This window comes from Oxyura jamaicensis, chromosome Z, assembly GCF_011077185.1.
Source record: "Oxyura jamaicensis isolate SHBP4307 breed ruddy duck chromosome Z, BPBGC_Ojam_1.0, whole genome shotgun sequence".
In the NCBI taxonomy this organism is placed as follows: Eukaryota; Metazoa; Chordata; class Aves; order Anseriformes; family Anatidae; genus Oxyura; species Oxyura jamaicensis.
In genome coordinates this window covers 81,405,718-81,426,355 of record NC_048926.1, presented here as the reverse complement: position 1 = coordinate 81,426,355, position 20,638 = coordinate 81,405,718, and the positions used below count along the sequence as shown (strand labels likewise).

The following is a 20,638-nucleotide window of genomic DNA, read 5'->3' as shown; positions in this document are numbered from 1 at the left end:
AGTCTTTTCTTGCTTCACTGCAGTCAGGAAGCCACTCCCTTTACTTCTTATAGTGCACAAACTTGGGAAATAAATAGCACAGATTAATCCCACTAAGTCTTATGGTTTGTGTTGTGTCAATAAACAGACTAGCTACATGATGAATTTGATCACTTCTGGTTCTAAAATTTATAAATTTTACCAGTACACATGAAAACTTATCTATTCTTGCAAAATAGCAAGGGAAAGTTTTGAGTGTAAGTTAATCTTCATTTGGCTTTTTCACAATGATCTGGCAGTAGCTTATTTTGTGTGTGAAATCATCCAGGAAGAGTTCTTGAAAAGAGATGCTTGCAATGCCCTAAGGCCTTGGCCTCTAGTTGGATAATATCACCATCCCTCTGTGTCTCTGCAGAAGACTACTCAACAGCGCTGCTTAAGACTTTGTAACAGGAATGGAGTTTCTCAACTGGCTCTGGCACTGAAACCTGTACCTGAAATTTTAAGAAATAAAACAGAAATGGTGTGCAGTTTGTGCCCTAATGCAGTGCAAAGGCCGCCTTTCAGTTTGATAACTTTAACATTTTCAATATGAAATGTTTACCTCAGCCAGAAACTAGCTGTTTAAATTGAGCATAACTGGGAGAGATGACAGTCAAAACAAGGAAAAGTCCAAATAACTGCAATAATGCAAGAATATGCACATAGAGCTTGTATTTTGTCTGGTGAATATCTCCATAACCATATACATCGTCAGGATGTGGAAGAGAAGTAAATACCAACAGGATAGTAGGTAAAATAGCAGCAATCAGCCTTAAGTTACAGCTGATTCTGTGCCACCACAAAACATTGAAAGCACACCTATGTGTAATACAATGCACTTAACGTTACTGAAAGGACTTTTTACAGCTTACCTACAGAGAATTTAATTTATGTTTGAATTGTGCATCCCTATTGTAGGATATTAAAATTCACAATTCAGGTAGATTGGGATTAGGGAATGAATTTTGCTTATGGTGAAATATAACTAAGTCTCTTACAGGGCTGAGAATGATGGGAACGTGCCCATGGAAAGGTGTGATGAGTGGGTTAATGGCATAAATCAATACTGTAGTGCTTGCTGCATCTTCATGATGTGGGAAATAGTCACAGGGCCATAGCCAAAGAGAAAAGTTACTCAGAATATAACAGGGAGCCAGAAGCCAAATGGTTTTTAGAAGGTCTTTCAGAACAGTATTTTTGTGCTTGTAAATGGAAACATTTTTCAAAGCATCTTTTTAATTGTATCTCTATTTTAACATTTTTGTTGTGTCTGGAATTTTAGAGCCATTTAACACAAAGGAGATCAGATATAATTTGGTTTTGAATGGAAATCAAAGCTTATATTTAGTTTAAATGAGAATATGCAAGAGTGTTAGCTTATTTTAAGGTGTTTCAAAGGGACTGTATTGTTTTATCTGAGTCACAATTATACTTTATGAATTTTTTAGGCTCTCCAGGAGATATGAATGTCCGGAACAGCTAATTTTTGAAAGCTTAATTTCTTTACAACAGATATACCGAGTGCATGATGCTGAAACAAGAGATCACATTCATGCTGCATAAAAACATTTACAGGATGTTTTATTTAAAGATACATGGTCTTTAGGTACACAGAGGTTTTTATTAGTATTTCAGTAAAGATGCCTAAAATTAAGGAAGAGCCTGCTGCAGTTTTGTGTCTCTTTTCTGTAGAGAGATGTTAGCTTGGTTAAAGAGAATTACAGCTGTGGTTTTATTTCTAACTGTCAACAGATACAGATCAGCATTGCCCACTGTAAAATGCAGACTGGGAAAACACATTCCGGCTCTGCCGTAGCCTTGCTACTACGGTTGTTTTTCTGTAGCAGTGTGGTGGACACACAGTGTGGCACCACCAAGGAGCTGCTGCTTGCTCTCAGGAGGCCAGTAGTGGTGTGTTGACCTTACTGAGGGGTAGATCTCAGGCAGGATCCTGGTGGCAGTGGCTCATACCTGATGGTGACTGAGGAATAATTGACATTCTGTGATGCAGAAGAGCAAGGAGGAAAGAGTGAAGTGCAAATCTGAGAAAGAAGGGAGGGCAGCATACTCAGAAGGGCAGAGGTAAGCACTCATCTCATGTGTTGCAAGCAGCTTTGTCCTTCTGAGCAGAAGTACAAAGTCCACAGAAGAATGGGCTTAGATGTGTTGCCTTGGTTCCTTCTGATCTCACCTCGACATGGTGCCTGCTTTCACTGGCTGCTCCCTCACTGCACTGGTTCACCACCATCAAGCAAACTCCTTAAGTCTCCATGCAGTGTTTTTCTTCTAATATGGCTTTGTGTTTCTGCCATAGCCAGGGATTCTTATGCACTATAGGATATCCTCACTTGGAGGGTGATGCTATCCTACTGTCACTTTGAAAACTTCAGAAGAAACAGGTGCTCCTTTTTGTTGGGGGAGTTGGAAATAAGTCATCATTTTCACCCTACTGGTCTCTTTTTCTCCCTTGTATTTTGGTAAGCATCTGATCTGTGTTTCTCTTAATGTACTGTGGCCCGTGTTTTTATTTTTTCCCTCATTCCTCCATCACAAGAAGAAAGAAAAATTTGAGGTCACTGCACGGCAGCCTTATAAAAGGACTGCTAAATGCTGTGCCTTTAAAGGGGAGTCTTTTACCGTGGGAAGATGGACTGTCCAAGTCCAGTTCATGTCTCAAGTAAATGTGAGATTATTAAATAATTTGAGAACATGCCTTAGCAATCACTCCTTGGGATCTTACAATGAAAAATTCTACAATTCCAGAGCAAACTTAGTCTCGGTTCCTCTGGAGACAGCAACCGTTGCTGTGAATTTCCCTGTGGAAAGGTCTTGCCAAAGCTGCCTGTGTGTCACGCTAAGCAGAAACGGGCAAATAGGGGTATTTTTCAACTACCACTGTCTGTAGGCTCTTACGCTTTACCAGTTTCCTCACAACCCTACTAATTAGGCATCCAAATAAAATACTGAATTTTTGGAGCCTCAGAGTGCTTTGAGCCAGAATTTACATCTGAGAGTAGCAGCGTATTTAATGCAGTGAAAATTTAAAAATAAAAATCCCCAAATGGAGTTTTATTTATGAGAGTTATGCAGATTACACAAAAATATTTGTTGATACGACTTTGTGGATACTAAACAGATATTTATGAAAGACAAAAATAACTTTATAGTTATTTTTTTTCAAACATATTTTGATGTGTTGCTTTTAGGCACCCTGATTTGAAAATGTCAGTTTGCAATACACTGGGCAAACTCATATGCTGCAAAGATGAAGATGTATTAAGGTAGACTGTGGGCTAAGTAAGTTTATTGTAAACTTGAGAACCACAAGCATATAAGAAGAAGTACAGCAGGCTTGTTAATAATTCTAGGTACACTCTAGATTTTTAGAATTACAGAATTTATTTCTGATTTTTACAATAAAATCTCTCTCTGTTGGAGTTAATACTAGAATCTCTATGAATTTGAGTGGGCCAGAATTTCTTCTCCTCTAACAGTCTTGTGTATAATATAATATATGTATATATGTGTATATATTCAATATATTAGGATCCTATAAAAATGCAATAGAAAGAAAGCAGTAAAATTTTCCTTAATGTCTTTGGGGGAATGCTCTTGATAGATTGCTCACTTTTTCTAGAAAAGGCCATTTGAGCAGTTGTGTTTTACAGTTAAAAAATAAATAAACAGTTAACTAAGTACTTGTGCAGATGTGATCTTTGGGCTGTATGTTTAGTATTCTGGTTACAAGTCAGTTTTAGAAGAATAGAAGTAAAGAATTTGAAGGAATACTAATGAAACCTGAAATACTCATACAACATGTAACAAACAGTCAGTAAGAAATGATGCCTCTAGGTACAGTGGTGTGAGTTGTGATGATATAGCTTGAAGTATGATATAACTTGAGATTCAGAGGAGTCCAGCACTTGGAAAGTATGTTCTCTAACATGTGAAGACAGGAATTTTGTTTTTCAGTTTTAACATACCATTGGTCTTCTGGGCATGATCCTATGATACAGTATGAGAAAGAGCACAACTGATGTTTAAATTTGGTTGTAAAGCTTTTGTGCCTGTACACCATTAGCTGACACTGCTGTGATCACTTTGTTGCTGCTCTTCTTAACTACCGGTACAGAATGCTTTTGCCTGTTCACATCAATACAGAGAAAAGCAGTTGTTAGAACAGAATCCATCTGGTGTTAGTTGACTACTTACAGAATTTTGTTGTAATTAAAGGAAAAAAAATCGGAATTTTCAGACTTACCTATTGCAGAGAAAAACTGCTTCTCTTCCATAACCTAATGTTAATTTCTGCTGTACCTTTTCTTACCTGTGTTCCTGCTTTAATGCTATCTAGAGCAGTATTTTGAACTGCAGTATCTGTAATTTCCCTGGGTACATGCTCTAACCTGTAAAAAGTAAATAAATCTGTTTGCTCTGCCTTGTCACCTTGTTATACCTTTTATTACCCACACTTTTATGAATAGCATTTTTTTTTGCAGTAAGTTACTTCCCTCTTCATTATTCTCAAGAAGAAATCTTCAAATTGAGCAAATGCAATATATTCATCTCAACCTCTACAGCCCTTTTGGACTGATTTCTCGACTGATAAAACAAATGGTTAGGAAAGGAAGCAGTGCAGAATTATTAACAGGATAGGTTTTTGTTTTTGTTTTTGTTTTTTCATTGTTAGTTTCTAATCAGTTTGAGTTCGGGAGCTCATCTTCAAATCAGGGTTAAGATATTAGCTTATTTTATCTTGACTTCTGATGATGTTTTCTTCTATATTCACTTCCATGTGATTTGCTGCTGTCATATTCGTGGTAGTTCTCACTGTCATAAGAATTTGGAGTTTTGCTAATAGGAGAGGTTAATGGGTCTACTGTAACTACTCCTTGTCTGACTGCTGTATACCAGTGATATTGTTACTTTATTTTAAGACAGAGTTTGGTGATTAAGTGTTGCCACACAAGTAAGCTAGAATGCAGAAGATAGCAGTCCCAGCAAACACACCTTCAGCCTAAGAGCAGAATGTCTGTCACTGAGACCTGGGAGGAAAAAATAATTATATGAGTTCCTTGCATTCCTGAGGTTGTTTCTTATCTCTTCTGTATCTTCTCTTGTGTGATCTTATGGCTGTAAAATTCAGAGGTGCTTATTTTCTGTCTAAAAATGTTTTCAGCATTGACTGTGTTCAAAATTTGACTTAAAACTAGGAAATTCAAACTGCTGTTTTTCTCTGTGGTATGGTCCTAGCGAGACTGCACAGAAACTTGGATTTATGAAAAGTACTTTCTGTATTTTTTTCTGAGATGAAATAAAGCTCTTGATCTCTTGATAGCCTTATATATTTATTTGCTGCCAAGTCTCAAATAGGAAAGTGAGTTGTGGGCATAAATTGAGTGGACAACCTGACCCTGAGTGAGCTGATTTAAACAGGTGGACGTAGACAAAAGACAGACACAGAGAGATCTGCAATGAGTCCCACTTTTCACGGCTGTAGCATGGCTCTGGTGGGAGCTACATCAGGCACCGCACGGCTAGCTGGTCAAGGGCTGCTCTGTGCTGGTGTGTCTTGTGTGTGGTTTGGGGCATCACAGCATAAGAAGGGCATAACACTGTTGAAGAGTGTCCAAAGGAGGGCTACAAAGATGGTGAAGGGTCTCGAGGGTGAGACGTATGAGGAGCAGCTGAGGGCCCTGGGTTTGTTCAGCCCAGAGCAGAGCAGGCCAAGGGGAGGCCTCATGGCGGCCTGCAGCTCCCTCACGAGGGGAGTGGAGGGGCAGGCGCTGAGCTCTGCTCTCTGGGGACAGGGACAGGACCCGAGGGGATGGCATGGAGCTGGGACAGGGGAGGGTCAGGCTGGGTGTGAGGGAAAGGTTCAGCACCCAGAGGTGGTCGGGGAATTAGACAGGCTGCACAGGGACGTGGTCATGGCACTGAGTCTGATGGAGTTCAAGAAGCGTTTGGACAACACTCTTAGAGATGTGAATTGTTTTGGGGCGATCCTGTGTAGAGCCAGGGGTTGGACTTGATGATCCTTGTGCATCCCTTCCCACTTGGGTTATTCAGTGATTCTGTGAGTCTATGACACATGGCATGAGATTGAAAAGGAAGGAAGAACTGAGTTGAATTGAGGCTGATCACTTGAAAATAACAGATCATAACAGGTAATAGAGAAGCCCAGATTTTTGTTGGAGGCCAAAAGTTTCCTACTTGTCCAGTAGGAGCAGCAAGAGATAGCTATAGGACACAACATGGTGTTTCCTACTGAGTTACCATTATTGCAAGCTCTGAAGGCTTACTGAACTGGGTCTCACATTAATACCTCATCACTGACAAATATGTTGAGAGCACGTATGATGTGGCTCTGCCCTTGTTCAGGTCCTGCCTTGTAAATTATCATGGTCTGGAGGCATCATTTGGAGCTTCTTCCTCTCAAACAAGAAACCTGTAGTTCTGATACCATTTTTATTAGTTCCAGAAACGATAAAAATAAATATATATACATATATTTATATATTTTTTTCTGAGACTGACAGAAGACTCTGCTAACACTAGAGATCTTTAACTCAGAAATGTCTATTTTTGGTTTAACATCAGTACTGGGAATAAAACATTCTTCTTCTTCTTATTATTATTATTAATACCATGATGAATGTAACAGGGAATTGTTTATCCAGCAACTGCATTCATTTAATACTTCTCAAATCATTTCCATTTCCTTCAGTTTCATTACCATATTTCTTATTCTTTAAGTATTGTAGGAACATGTTTATTATTCACTTCAATTTCACATGACAATGTATTGTGTAGTTAAATGGATTTTTCTTTTGGTAGGTACGTGGAGTATAATGCTAGCATTGCAGATTAGAAAATGTACTTGTTTGTTGCTTGTATTTGTGGAGGCTAAGCTTTCATTCCTATTTAATAGCTTTTGTTCTCAAAGAACATGTGAATATTCATAAGAGGAGGAAAAGTGTGTATGCTCCTGGATACGTCTCTAAGTCATTTTATGAATGCAGGTGTTCAATGAGTAAGTCATCCCAAGTTGTCAACATCTGACTGAAGCTTTGAATCATTTTGATCCTATAACCATGAAGTAACAGAGGTAAAGCAAGAGGACTTTGACGGTGCTAAAAATAAGGTTAATAATAATAATAATAGGCTGTCCAGCCATATATAACCTGTCAGACATAATATGTTACTAAAGTGGTATGGTTTAAACACTGTGCCACTGTAGTTCAGTCAAAGATGCAGACATTTTTGTCAAAAACTGAGTGATGTTCCTAAATGGACTGTTGCAGTGGAAATTTGTACCAAGATCAAAAGACAGATTCTTCAGATCACATTACCTGCTGAACAGAGAAGATGATGTACCACCTGAGTACTTTAAGTTACCCCAGGACCCGAAATCCTCATGAAACCTGTAGCTAGTAATGCAGGTAAATTATGGCAGGTTGGTGGCAGCATCTTCACTTGGGACTTCCAGACCACTGTCCTCTGATTCAGGTGGAAGAATCTGATCTGTTAATTCAGTCATTACAAGGCAATAAACACCTGTGTTTTTAAGGTGACTAAAAGTGAATTGAAAGTCATGCTTTGTTTGCATGCTACTATGTCTGTTGTGTTTTTGTTTGTTTGTTTGTTTTGTTTCTCAGATGACCTTAAAAAAGTAAGGAAATTATAACATTAATGTTTTTTTGTTTTGTTTTGTTTTGTTTTGTTTTTTAGCTAGAAAATTAGAATTTTATTTTAAGGCAAGTTTCACATACTGTGTTTCTGTGAATGTTCCATCACAGTGGAAGCTCTCCTTCACATGACTTGGGCAGGGATTGCCTATGCCATGAGTATGAGTTTCAACTGAGGTATTAAATACACACTGTACCTTTTTGTTGTTGTTGTGCCTGACATATGTGAGTTGCATGCTCCTAGAGGTTTCTATTTTCGCTTTACCTAACATTTTTATTTTCCATAAAATAAAAATAAATAAGCTACAGCTGAGATCTGATCAGAGATCTGATTGTATTTCACCGTTTATTAAATGTGTAGTAACTATTCTCACTGGGGAATGGGAAAAAAATTACTAATAAAGAGATTGTTGACTTTATTGTTACATTGACAAGGGCAAATCACATTTGTCTATTGCAACTATATAAAAATACATATATTATTTCTGTTAAACTGGAAGATATAATGTGTGAGACCTACAGTCAACGGTATACTTTAGAGAAAGCAAATCAGATTTTTCGGTCTGTATGAGAAGAGGTGAAACCTCTGACTGATTTTGCAAAAGATGTCTGTCATCACAAACAAATGATCGTGCTCTAAACAATTTCAGGAAGATTGTAATTTCAGTCATAAGCTTTTAGGAGTGGTATATCCTTTGTTCAGGGGATGTACTTCTGTTTACCCTGAGTAATTAGAATAATAATTCATGCTGTAAGGATCACATTTCTGTAACATACTTAAATTCTGATTTAATGAATCTGACTTCAGCAATGCTTAAGATTAAATAAGTTTTCTTGAAATTAAGCTGACTTTTGAGTACTTGTTCTTTGTCTATGCCAGTCTGTTTTTATCATTCCTTCTATTTCACAAGCATAATTAGTATTTGTTTAGATGGGTATTTATTAAACAAAGATGATTTATCATGGGCAATACAGACATCTAGTAGTTAAGCTGCCTTTTTCATGGAAGAAATGAGTCTTCAAAAGAAAGATAAAAAACTATGACTGCTATAACCAACATTTTTTTAATGGGCACTGAATAATTAAAATTTTGTATTCCCTATTGACTCCTGAGTAGAAGATCTCTGAATCCCGTAGCACTTGTGTGCTCACTGTAAATTTGTAATTGGCATCTTCATTCTTAGGATATTAATATTCCATAAGTGCTTTTTAAAGTAATTAGTGTCCTTCTTAGGTGAACTGGGTGGATAATTCTTTGTTAGGTAGACAGAAGGACAGAAATGAGGATTATTGATGGAAAAGCTGCATTTTTTAGCGTACACAATAGTGTAAGTGAATAAGATGAATTACTTTTTTGTTTGTTAAATCAATATAAAGTAGCTTGTGGTAAATATTTTCCCTAGTTTTAGTAATAGAATAGGGGACTGTCAGTACTTCTGAGCAGACATATTCTTTATGCTTCTTTTTATGAGTCTTTTCATATCACGATTTGGAAATATTAAATATGTAAAATACTAGAAATTGATGCATGTTTCGATTGATATATTCAATTAACACATACTTGAGAACCATCCTCCCAGTTTTTCTTCTATCATGGTTGTGAAAAAAAAAAAAAGACTTGAGACTGAGAAACTTCATTATAGGGGAATGAAGTGAATGGAGTTGGAAAGAAAGAAAAAGAGTTCTCCAAGGAATGAATCGGGACGAAGTGCTTGTATTAATAATTAAGCTTCTCTGGAATTATGATGTCAAAGTTACTGTGCATTTATGTACTGGTATGAAGTTATTATGGTGTAAATAATTAACTTTTGTTAATTATTTATACTTCAGGACATAAGATTGGATTTTCTAAAATGGCTTTATTTGCATAATGATTATTTGATGATCAGATATGGGTAAAAATCTAGTGAAGTCCTTTATGTGATAGTCCTTGAAGTTAAGGAAAAGGCAAAACTTTTCACAGTGAAAGTGAAGAAAGCTCATATTTATGACCGGGGATGGTACACAGTCGATGGGTTCTACTTATTATTATTTTTTTTTTTTTCAAATTTAATTATTATTTTTTTTTTTTTGTAACGTCTCACCCATAGGCAGTGGAGGCTGAGCTGTCTGAACTACTGTGAAAAGGAGCCTTATGAATTAAAGCGGACTGAAATTGCAGTTGGCTCATTTTCTATGGCACACAGAAAATCTCTGGAATTTCAGGAGCTGCCTCATGAGATGTGCAGGTGTTCCTGTATGAAAACATCTAAAAGAGGGAAGGGCTTGGCCTTCAGGAGGAGTTGCAGTGAAGGTCATCCCAATAGGTATTAGGACCCTGTCCTGATTTATCAACTCTACTATCGTGCTTTTAGCCATTTGCTTTCTTTAAAAACTGTAGATAAAAAGGAACGATTCCAAGATTGTAATTAAAATTGAATAATAATATAAACACATGACAGTGGTTTAATTATAGTTCTGGGAATAAATTAATTAAGAATTTACCTTGACCTTATTTCATTATTTTTGCTTCCACATATGTGTACATTGCCTTTTTTCTTGCAGTGTTGAAAATTTATCTTCTCCCATATTTATGGGAAATTTATTGTTTTTTATCTTATGCTCATTCCCACAATATTCCTCATGTGTGATGTACAGGAGCAAGCTCTTTTTAATTTATGTGATTTCCAATTAATATTTAAAGCTTGCATCCTTTCAAAGCACTAGGCTGAACTGGGCGTAAGTGTGCATTCAATCGCACATGTGTAATGAATCCAAAGGAGACTTTTGATTTGTATTAGGTGCCGGAAGGGATGCAACTTTTGTAACATTACTGCTTATCCTTAGTAGCTCTTTAGGCTGGGAAAAATAAATAAATAACTAAATAAAACTAGCATAACACACTGCTGTGAAAAACTGTGACAAAAAAATTTCCGTCCATGTGGCTCATTTTGCAGCAGTGATTAACTGCCTACTGGGAAGAACCTAATGAATTGTGTTATTTGCTTTTTCTCCTATGACTAAAGGAGAGAGGAGAGTAAGATTGTTTTCAGATTTGTTCTGCTTTGCTTTCTCGACAGGCTAAAAAACAAGTGTTTCCCAGGAGAAAGTTAACTTTTTTTTTTTTTTTTTTTTTTTTTTTTTAATATTGTCCAGAAGCGATAATTTGAAATTCAGTTTTAAATTGCAGTGATGAGAATCTGAACTGTGCAGAAGCTTTTGATGAGCTCTTCTCTTTCAGGAAGGGGCTTGCAAATGGCTTTCTGTTCTGTTCTGAAAGTTATTCTGGACTGTGAGTGAAATGCAATGGTGGAGAAATGAATGCCTGTTGAAGTTAAATAGCTTTAATTTAATCAGTTAATTCCCTTGTGTGATAAATCTACTTGGTAGCTCACCATTTGTCTAAAATGCTTTTTTTTTTTTTATTTCTTGATATATGAAGTATAAAAATATCTGTGGATGAAACAGCAGCTAAAAGTGCTGTTTTCAGTATTGTTTGTCTACATTATGATATACTTATCCACAAGCATGAAACCTTGTTGCCTGTATTTTCTGTTTTCAGTACAAGGTATTAAAATTTGCCATTAGAATTTCAACTCTTGTTCCCATATGCTGTAGGTAAATATTCAGCTGAGGTTTTTTGGAGAAGCTGTTTGTGTTTGACTTCTGCTCTCCTTGAGTCAAGCAGAGAAATACTGTAGGTAAATATGGAGACCTTTGCCTCATCCTTCTCTCTCATTAGCAGTAGTTAAGGGGGAGCAGTCTCAAGCTCATTACTTGGTCTCATGGTTACATTTACCCTTCTGTTCATTGCTGAATTTTCTTAGGTTAGCGTTTATCCCATTATATTAAATAAGATTTAATTAAGGAAAAGAATTTGGCCAACAAGAGGCCAAATATGTTGAAAGGCCTGTTACAAAGCCTCAGAAACCAATTATGTTTATGTATAGAATTTATTGAGAATGTTTCCTTTCTATCAGATATAAAGTTGATTATTATTGTGGTGAAATTTGCCTATGAGGTATTTTCTCTCTAATTTCTCTCCTACAGTTCCTTCTGGAAAGCAGTTTAGTATACTTTTGAACAAACACTTGGAAAACACTTTCTCCTGCAAAATGGTTTTATCTTTCTGTATGTCCAAGATCTAATCTAAGCCCTAAGCCAACAATTCTAAACCCATTTTAGGTGATGTATACATAGGGAGAAGTGTTGGATTCAGGACAGTCAGCGCATCCCTACGTGTTAGTGTGGCCCCCTGCAGGGCCAGGAGAGCCTTCTTCCACAGGGTCAAGGAACAACCACTGTGGTGGTGGCAAGTTTCTCCACTGAAATTCAGCAGCATCTTTAGGTGTCTGTTTGGCTAAGCCTCCTTAGCAAAGAGAGGCTGCCACCCTGTGTGGAGAATCTTTATTGCCTTTGCACAGGCAACGGTGCAGCTTCAGCAAAATTATCGGTATCATAGAATCACAGATTCTATAATTGCACAGTTTGGCTTTTTGGTAAGATTTTAAGCTCATGAGTGAAGGCTTATGGTTTTGTTGTTAGCGGCTACAGGTAGAATAAACATTTGGGCTATTAGGCCTCGGTGTATCAGGTTCATTTGAAAGGTTTGATAATAAGGAAAACAATTAAAAATCTGGGATTTGAGTAACAGGAATCCATGACTGGGTTTTTATTTATTTATTTATTTATTTTTTGAGGCCCCTTCTGAAGGCTTGTAGATTTTTACTGGGTTTGTGTGAGGTTAAGATCAAAAGTAAAATGATTTTAATAAAACAGCAAAGTTTTACCTTTGTAAATTGAACTGAGGTTGTTAATTAAAACACACATTATAATTTTATTATATATTAAAAACCTATTAGCATATGATTAATATTGTACCATTAATAATGCAGTAATAATATAATATTAATACAATAATATTGATATTATGTGTTAATAGGGATCTATAATTGCTATGTATCTGAAAAAAAATATTATTTTTATTGTTGTAATACATACTAACATTGGGACCCTGTGACACAGAGCTGTGCAGGAGGTCACTTGATCCTGTTCAGCAGAGGGGAAGGGATTTTAGCTTCTGCCTTACCTTCTTTCATGCTCTGCTGCTCAGCACAAAATTCCAGATACATTCCAGAATAATCTTTTGTTTCCTTGGTGGGGGGGGGGGTATATTGGCTTGACACTTGGGCTCAGTGTGTGTTGTTCAAACACTACATCTAGGGTTTTCCTCAGCTCTGCTGGACATTAGTGAAGGATTGCATGACTGATGTGATATATTTTTTTATTTCTTTTTAATTTTGTCTTTGTTTATATGCAGACTTTAAAAATTCTTATGTTCTTTCTTCAAGGAATGTGAAAGGTCTGGGAAGGGCACAGAACTTCTAACTAAATGGTTCTAGTGAGCTCTTGGCTTTAAAGTGGGTATGTGTCAAAGAAAGGTTCAAGCATCCATTGCACAATGTTACAAAGCCTGAGATTTTGCAATACATTGCGAATGGAAGGAACATTTGATATGCTTCACTACTAAATTTCTTGCATAAAAATGAATTAAAATTAAATTGTTGGACATCTGTGTCCTGAAATATTCATGAGCTATTTATCTCACAACACTGTTTTATATTAATTTCAAACATCAAGAGAATTTTGTGAAATTTGCAGAATAAAAAGAATTGGTTAAAGACCAATTTATCAGTAGCTCAAGGCAGCAGTGAGGAAAATCACTGGGAGAATTTTGGCTCATGGGGGGATATATGGCTCACATTCCTCTTGCTGATTTGTTGGTGCCCATGTTCAAAGGATTTCACAGTATGAATTCAAATACATCATCTTTGCCTTACAAATAAATTATCACCACTACTTACATAACTAAGGAAAAAGGGATTTGTGCTAGAGTAAACTTTTTATGCCACTGAGAGGCTGTCCCAGTAATGATAAACGCGGATGACGGTAGCCCTCTTACATGCGAGATCCCAGTTCCCACAGCTAGATTTTTGAAAGGGATATATAATTTTAGCTAAAGAGTACTGACATCTTGTGGCTGCATGAAACAGTGCAAAGAGCTGTAGTGCCAGACTCAGAAGAGCACGTTGCAGCGTCAATAACAGACAATCACTGCTTTTCCTGATGGATGTAAACACAAATGTCTGGAATATGAAACCCATTAATGGTGAGAAGAAAGGCTGTCCCCTGTTTTAGCTCATGAAGATGTAATTTTGCTCATGTTAGATGTATTGTTGATTTTGAAATAAGCTTGAATCCGTTAGATTCAAATATTGTTAGGGCTGACAAACAGCTGGCAGAGAAATAGAAAGATGAATGCCATCCGAAATTTTTCACTGAAATGAATTTCATGTACATAAAAGTTAAAATTTACCAACTGGCATTTTAGGGAAAGTAATTAGTTTGAATTTTCTATCAAACCTTTTCTTTTCCTTTAAAGTCTTAGCTATGTCTTTTGCAATCAACATGCACAGTAAAAGACTGGCAGCCTTCCTTTGGCCTGCCATGGAGGTCGTGGTTTCATGAGGACTGGGGCTGGCAGAAGCTGCGTGTCTCGTAGCTGTGTGGTTATCCTGAAGCAGGATCCCACACAGCTGTGTATCTCACACGGAGCAGTTCCCAGATCCGCTGCTGTCTGGTCTGGATGCAACTGGCATTTGCTGGATGCAAGTGGCTGAGGCCTTGTGGCTCGCCATGTCCCTCTCCTTACCCCAGGTTCGCCCCCTTTGCCACGCGCAGGTTTCTGGTTGAGGCATGGTGAGCGGAGTCAGATTGTTGGAAATAACACCACAGTATAATAATTTAGCAAATAGGCATGAGACCTGGCATCCGGAGAAAGCAGATTTGCTTCAGGACAAAGCTGGTTTCAGTTGTTTGTGTTCACACTCACATGCTCATAAAGGCCACATGTTGTGCAAGGCCTTGTCCTGCAACCAGGAGGGAAGGGGACACCAGCTGGCAGGTCCTCATACCTCCCAGGCTGCCAGCAGTGGTGTGACCGCTGTGTGTGGGTTTTGCACGTGCCATTTGGTACCTTCTGGCAGCTGGCGGTGATCAAACTGTCTGTGTGTGTCACCAGGTGTTTAGTTACTCTCTGTTGTCTCCCTGTCTGGGTGTCCCGAGGAGAAGATGCAGATGTGCACCTGGATGGACTGCTAACCTCTGTGGCCTCAGCACATCCTGTTCTTGCAGCCCTCCTTCTGCCACTCGTTTTTTTGACACATTTATACACGTGCTCCATCCATGGCCCATTCACATCTTTTTTAACATTTCTGTTTCAGTTCTTTATGGGGTTACGGGTTTGGTCAGTCAACTGTTACTCATACCAGGGAGCTTAAGCCTGTGCTTGCCTGATGTTACATGGTCGCTGCAGGAAGCACGTGAACTTTGTGGCCTGAATTTAGGGTTAGTTTGCTCACCTTGGCTGGTGTAGGAAGTCTTCATGGAAGAGGGAATCCTGGACGCAATAAAGTCAATGAAGACGTAGACCGGTGACGTCCGTGGAGGCAGCATTCAATCTTAACATCTGCCTATGCATTTTTGGAGATTTAGTGTAATTAGATTAATGTATTACAGAAATTAATATTATAATCTATTTTTTTTTTTCTGATTACATTAAGATAAGATCCTAGTCCTAATAAGTTCATTATTTTGTTAACTAAAGGCTACAGCGGAAAAGCCAGTATTGAGTTTGGATTGCAAACAACAGAAAGTGATGCAAGTACCCATTCAATATCAGCACAGAGTGTTAGCTGAGTAATGACCCCGTGTAAAATAAATTGTGATAAGAAAAAAATAATTATTTCCTCAGCTGATGTTTTTAATTTGACTACCAGTAAAAATTACATTTTTATCTGTATTGCATTGAAAGGACATGAATAACAATGTGTATTTTGTTAACAGGAACCAGTGATCCATACGTCAAGTTCAAACTTGGAGGAAAAGAAGTATTTAGAAGTAAAACAATACACAAGAACCTCAATCCTGTATGGGAAGAAAAAACTTCCATTCTTATAGATAATCCAAGAGAACCTATATATATAAAGGTATTTATGTCTGACAAATTTCAACCAAAGAGTTGTTGAAGGAAAGTACAGATTATAATTGCTGTAAAAGTTATTGTGAAGTACTGCATTATTTTAAAAAATATTTCAAGGTGAAATTACTTAAATTAAATGCTCATAATAATAATATGAGAAAATCCCTTTTAAAGTTTGGTAGAGACATTTTAGTTTATTTCGGGCTGTAATTATTTCATGCTTCTTAAAGCATCTTTAAGAGAAGATCACAGAAAGAAAACTGCACTGTATATTGATGGCATGCCATTTATGTGTAGAAACATTGTATAATTCTGAAATTCTGACATGAAGCATAATCTGTCCCATTAAAAGCAATTACTTCCTGACAGTAACTTGAGAATTAATCAATGTGTGTGCCTAATTCTCTCATTTTTTTCTTGTTCATGCCTGAACACAATGGGCTTGCTTATATGTTGTTGTTGTTGTTGTTTTTGTTGTTTTTGTTGTTGTTTGTTTGTTTGTTTGTTTGTTGTTTTTTTTACATTATAACTCTACTCAGTATATCAGAGGTGAGGATGATTTTGTCATGACAGAGGCATCATCTGTGCCAAAATATCAGATAGCCTGAGTTTAAATCAAAGTGATGCTCAGAGTTAATTGCAGCAGTGCCATTAATATTTCTTAGTTATCCGTATTAGAAAGGAAACATCCATCTGTGTATGCATTCCATGGAATGGAAAAGCACTTTTGTGGCCCGAATTGCTCATGGTGATCTGTTTCCAAATAGGATTCTTCATTTTGTAAAAAAATGTAGATAGAAATTAAACTCTAAAAATGTTACAGGAAAAAACGTAGTTTTAGGGTTCTAATTAGAACATACATAGGGTATTTTGAAAAAGATTAGAAAATTAAGTCATACCTATAATTTAATTTGTCAGAATTCTCAGCTCAGTATCAGTGTTAATCTGAAATAGCTGACAAGAACTGTAACTGACATACAAAATTATAGAATTTTTTAGTAGATAAATGTCACTTAAGTAGTCTTTGAATATGGCTCTGTACTATAAGTTTTATGTGTTTACCCCAGTAATTATAATTCTTAATTGGCACTTTTCTGCTTTTATTACTCTTAGGGATTTGTAAGGAATGAACACATGCGCAGTACTCTAAAAGAGAGAAACAGATTCAAAGGGGGATGCTTACCATAACTACCAATTCTGATTTGTTTATGCCAAATAGCAACCCTGAAATGCCAAGCTAGTCAAGCTATACGCTTTTTTTTTTCTTCTTTTTTTTTTTTTTTTTTTTTTTTTTTCTAGAAAGTAGGTGTTAACAGGTATAAGACCTATCTATCCACGTATGTACTATGAAAACATTGTCTCAATATTGCAGTTTTTATAGCTCATTCAGATATTTTAAGACATGGCTAAATTATACTAACTCAACTATAAAGGTCCATTGGACAGTTTCATCTTTGTAATTTGTAGGGTGAGAAAGCAAATCTATTCTGCAAGAATAACAGAGATTTTATTCATTTTCCTTTCATGCTAGAATGAAAATGAGACAGAAAAAATATGACAGTACCTGCACAGGTAGATAAGTGCATATAGTGGATTTATATACAAAAATGTACATTCAATCTGTTGTGTTCCACAGCAGTGCTGTAGCCACTAAATTATTTATTTGTGGACGATGAGTAGCTTTAACTGCTGGAAAAAGAGTTTCTGTAATGCAATATTTGAAGTATTATATCAAAATCAAATCCTTGAGTCCAGGCCTCTCAGTTCTCAGTTAAATGTTATCACTACTAGCTATTGATGAGTATCATTCTTACTTAGAGCTGAAGGTATGTTCTGGTCCTCAGAAATTCTCAAAACAATATTTGACAAGAAAATCTAACTTACCTAGAAAATTTGATTTTGAAAATTGATGTTTTCCAACTTTTGATTTTTGTAGTTTTATGTCATAACTTTTCTTTGTTGCCATACATTTTTTTTTTCCCTCCCAAAGCCATCCCTGAATGATTTGTTATTCTTCCTGCTGACTTCTGAGAAAGCGTAATACATCTCAAATCATGATGCAACTTAATGTAATAGCTAGAGATTCTTGTCTGGATTTCAGTAAATTTCTCCAGGTGCTTTCTCTTTGAGATAGAGAGCTATCAGGCAGCATTCTTACAGTAGTACTAGGCGTCACTATTTTCTTACACATACCTATTAAGTCATCAATTTAGATTATAATATTTCTAAAACTTAAAAACTTACAAAATCTTCAAAAGACAGACTATTTTTTTTTCATTTTTAATACTGTCGCAAGTGCTGTTAAAAACCCACTTTACACAATCATATCACACCTTTCTTTCTAAACTTCATAAAGTTCATAGGGGTGTTAATTCATGTCTAACAAATCAGTGATTCTCCTTGATTTAGTTTTTCTTTTGGTCTTCCTCTCTTTGTGCCTATGCTTATAAAAATGCTTTTCTTTTTGTGCAACAGGTGTTGTTTTCATATGCAGTCTATTAGCTGTATACGTCTCTGTGTCTGTACATTATGCATTTGGACTTTTAAATAAGGAGTTTCCAAATTTACTTTGTGGCCAGAAAGTTACATTATGCTTTCAATTATTCCTGATTTAACATGTGAGAAACATGTTAAATCTTAACTCTGGAAAAGGATTTTAAAGAACATGAAGCAGCAAATTAAAAAAAATAATAATAATAATAAAAAAATCTAATGCTGGAAAATGCTTTTATCTCCTGTGCATGATAGGTGTTTGACTATGACTTTGGACTTCAAGATGACTTTATTGGATCAGCATTTTTGGATCTCACTTCATTAGAATTAAACAGGTATGGCACAAACAAGCCTAGGGAGTAATTCTGTAGGTTTGTCAATTTTGTGTTTGTGGAATTGTAAATAGAACCTTATGCTGAAAAATAATAATGTAAACCTACATCACATAAAACTGGCAGAAAGAAAACATTTAGTTTTAGGGAATTACTGTAACATTAACATTAATAACTTATTAACTGATCATGCAGAAAATTTGTTACAGCATCTATAGAGAGGTAAGTTTTATAACCACTTTACTCTTCTTCTTATTTTATTTCTGTCCACATTATTACCACCTACTGCTTATGTTTATTTTCCTTCTTTAGTTTATTTATTTATTTTTTAATCCATTACCATTTTGGTTGATTTAATTACGTGAGCATGTGTAAGTACTTAATGTGGAGAAACAGCATTTAGTATTCATTTATGAGATTGTAGTACTTAAAGATATAAATAAGCTAAATTTGTGACATCGTTTTCAAGCAGTTTCATATAAATGCATATTTCTTTAATTGTAATGGTTCAGAAATGTAATTATCTGAAAGCCTGCAATCAAAACAAATACACGTTTTTCTCTTGTAGGCAAACAGATGTTACTTTAAGTCTGAAGGATCCTCATTACCCAGACCATGATCTGGGAAGTATATTGTTATCGGTTCTGTTGGCTCCTAGAGAAGAACAACGAGAAGCGGTAATTGCAAATATTTTTATAAATGTCATCACTCTTGTGACCTCTCTATGTTTAGATGACTTAAAGCACAAGAATAAACGATATATCGTGAGATTAATTTGATATTTTCAGGTCTTAGAACAATGCTGAGCAGTGTTTCAGGTATAGCTGAGCATACTTCATCTGGGTTGGATTATCCCTGAGATGGTAGTGAGTGACCCGGACAGAACACAAACAGTCTGCAGTTTCAAATAAAGTCAGTTGCAGGTGAAGAGTGGCGATTAATATAGACGAATATCAATGAACCATGGGTGGAGAATTTTGGACCTAGTGCTGCCATCTCTAGATAAGAATATTTGAATACTAATCCACACTGAAAAGAAAGAAACTGGAGGAAAAGTAGTATTTCTACTTTTTGGTTTTAGTGATGAATTATTACCTGATATTTTTCAATTTTATTAATAGATTTAAATTGATTTTTTTTTCTGTTTTTCTGTGTATATTGTAATTTCTTCATCAATCTTAGTTTTCTAAGCTGTTTAGTTAGTGAAAATGCTTTCTAGTTTTGTAGATAGATCCTGTTATGACAAATTCTGTCTGCAGTTTAGATGTGTTTTGCTTTTAATTTTTCGTCTGTTGGTGTTTTACTTAAGTAGTAATAGTACATATACAGTAGTAATACAAGAGATTATATCTTCTACAGAGGTTGTAAAATAATCTGAATTCCTTTCACCTCAGGGAGGGGAAAAGAAGTGTTAATCTGATGAAATTTTTCATTCATATTCTGTGTCTGTAGTGCAAACAGGGATATGATCAACTTTATAGTATTTGTAAAAGCATATACATTTCTGTAACACTGCAGGACACTGGTGTGACAGATAATCCTGTTACATACCTGACAAATACTGTTGTGTTGTGATACTCTTCTTTTTCCAACTTTTCCCCTTGTGCTAATTAAATAACCTAGTAACTCATTAATTGGAACTAGGTATTTGGTAATTGGTACAATAAAGGTGCCGAGTTTTGAAAACGAGTTTCTCATCTCTTGATTTTCTTTATGACTTGCTGTTAGAAATTACCCCAAATAATGGAAAATAGTAATAATGTAGAGGAGGTTTATTTAAACTACATTCAAATTTATTTCTGTAAAATTATGTTATTATTTCTTTAAGTTATACCTTTGTGCAGGCAACTCAAAAAAGTTCCTTGCAAATTTTCAACACAAAAGTTTTCATCATTCAACTTGAAAACAGACTTGATTACATCGTTTTTGTCTTTGAGTACAAACAGCATTTCTGAATCAGATGATAATAGCCCTGTCATTCCAAGTGATTTTGGTATTATCATGCTGTAATCTTAAATCGTGAAGCACAGAATAAATGTGCTTTGGTGTGTGAAACCATTACGTGGACAGCAGAAGTTTCCTTT

General features: G+C 36.0%; 1 protein-coding gene across 9 annotated transcripts in view; it reads left to right on the top strand.

Annotated features, from left to right (window-relative positions):
• Positions 1 to 20,638, top strand: part of MCTP1 (multiple C2 and transmembrane domain containing 1) — a 287,020-nt gene that overhangs the window by 118,831 nt on the left and 147,551 nt on the right. For all 9 annotated transcript variants that reach the window (XM_035310880.1, XM_035310874.1, XM_035310876.1 and 6 more), the window contains 3 exons: positions 15,594 to 15,736; positions 18,478 to 18,557; positions 19,123 to 19,231. In XM_035310880.1, the coding sequence (XP_035166771.1) occupies positions 15,594 to 15,736; positions 18,478 to 18,557; positions 19,123 to 19,231 (332 nt within the window). The remainder of the gene's footprint in view (positions 1 to 15,593; positions 15,737 to 18,477; positions 18,558 to 19,122; positions 19,232 to 20,638) is intronic.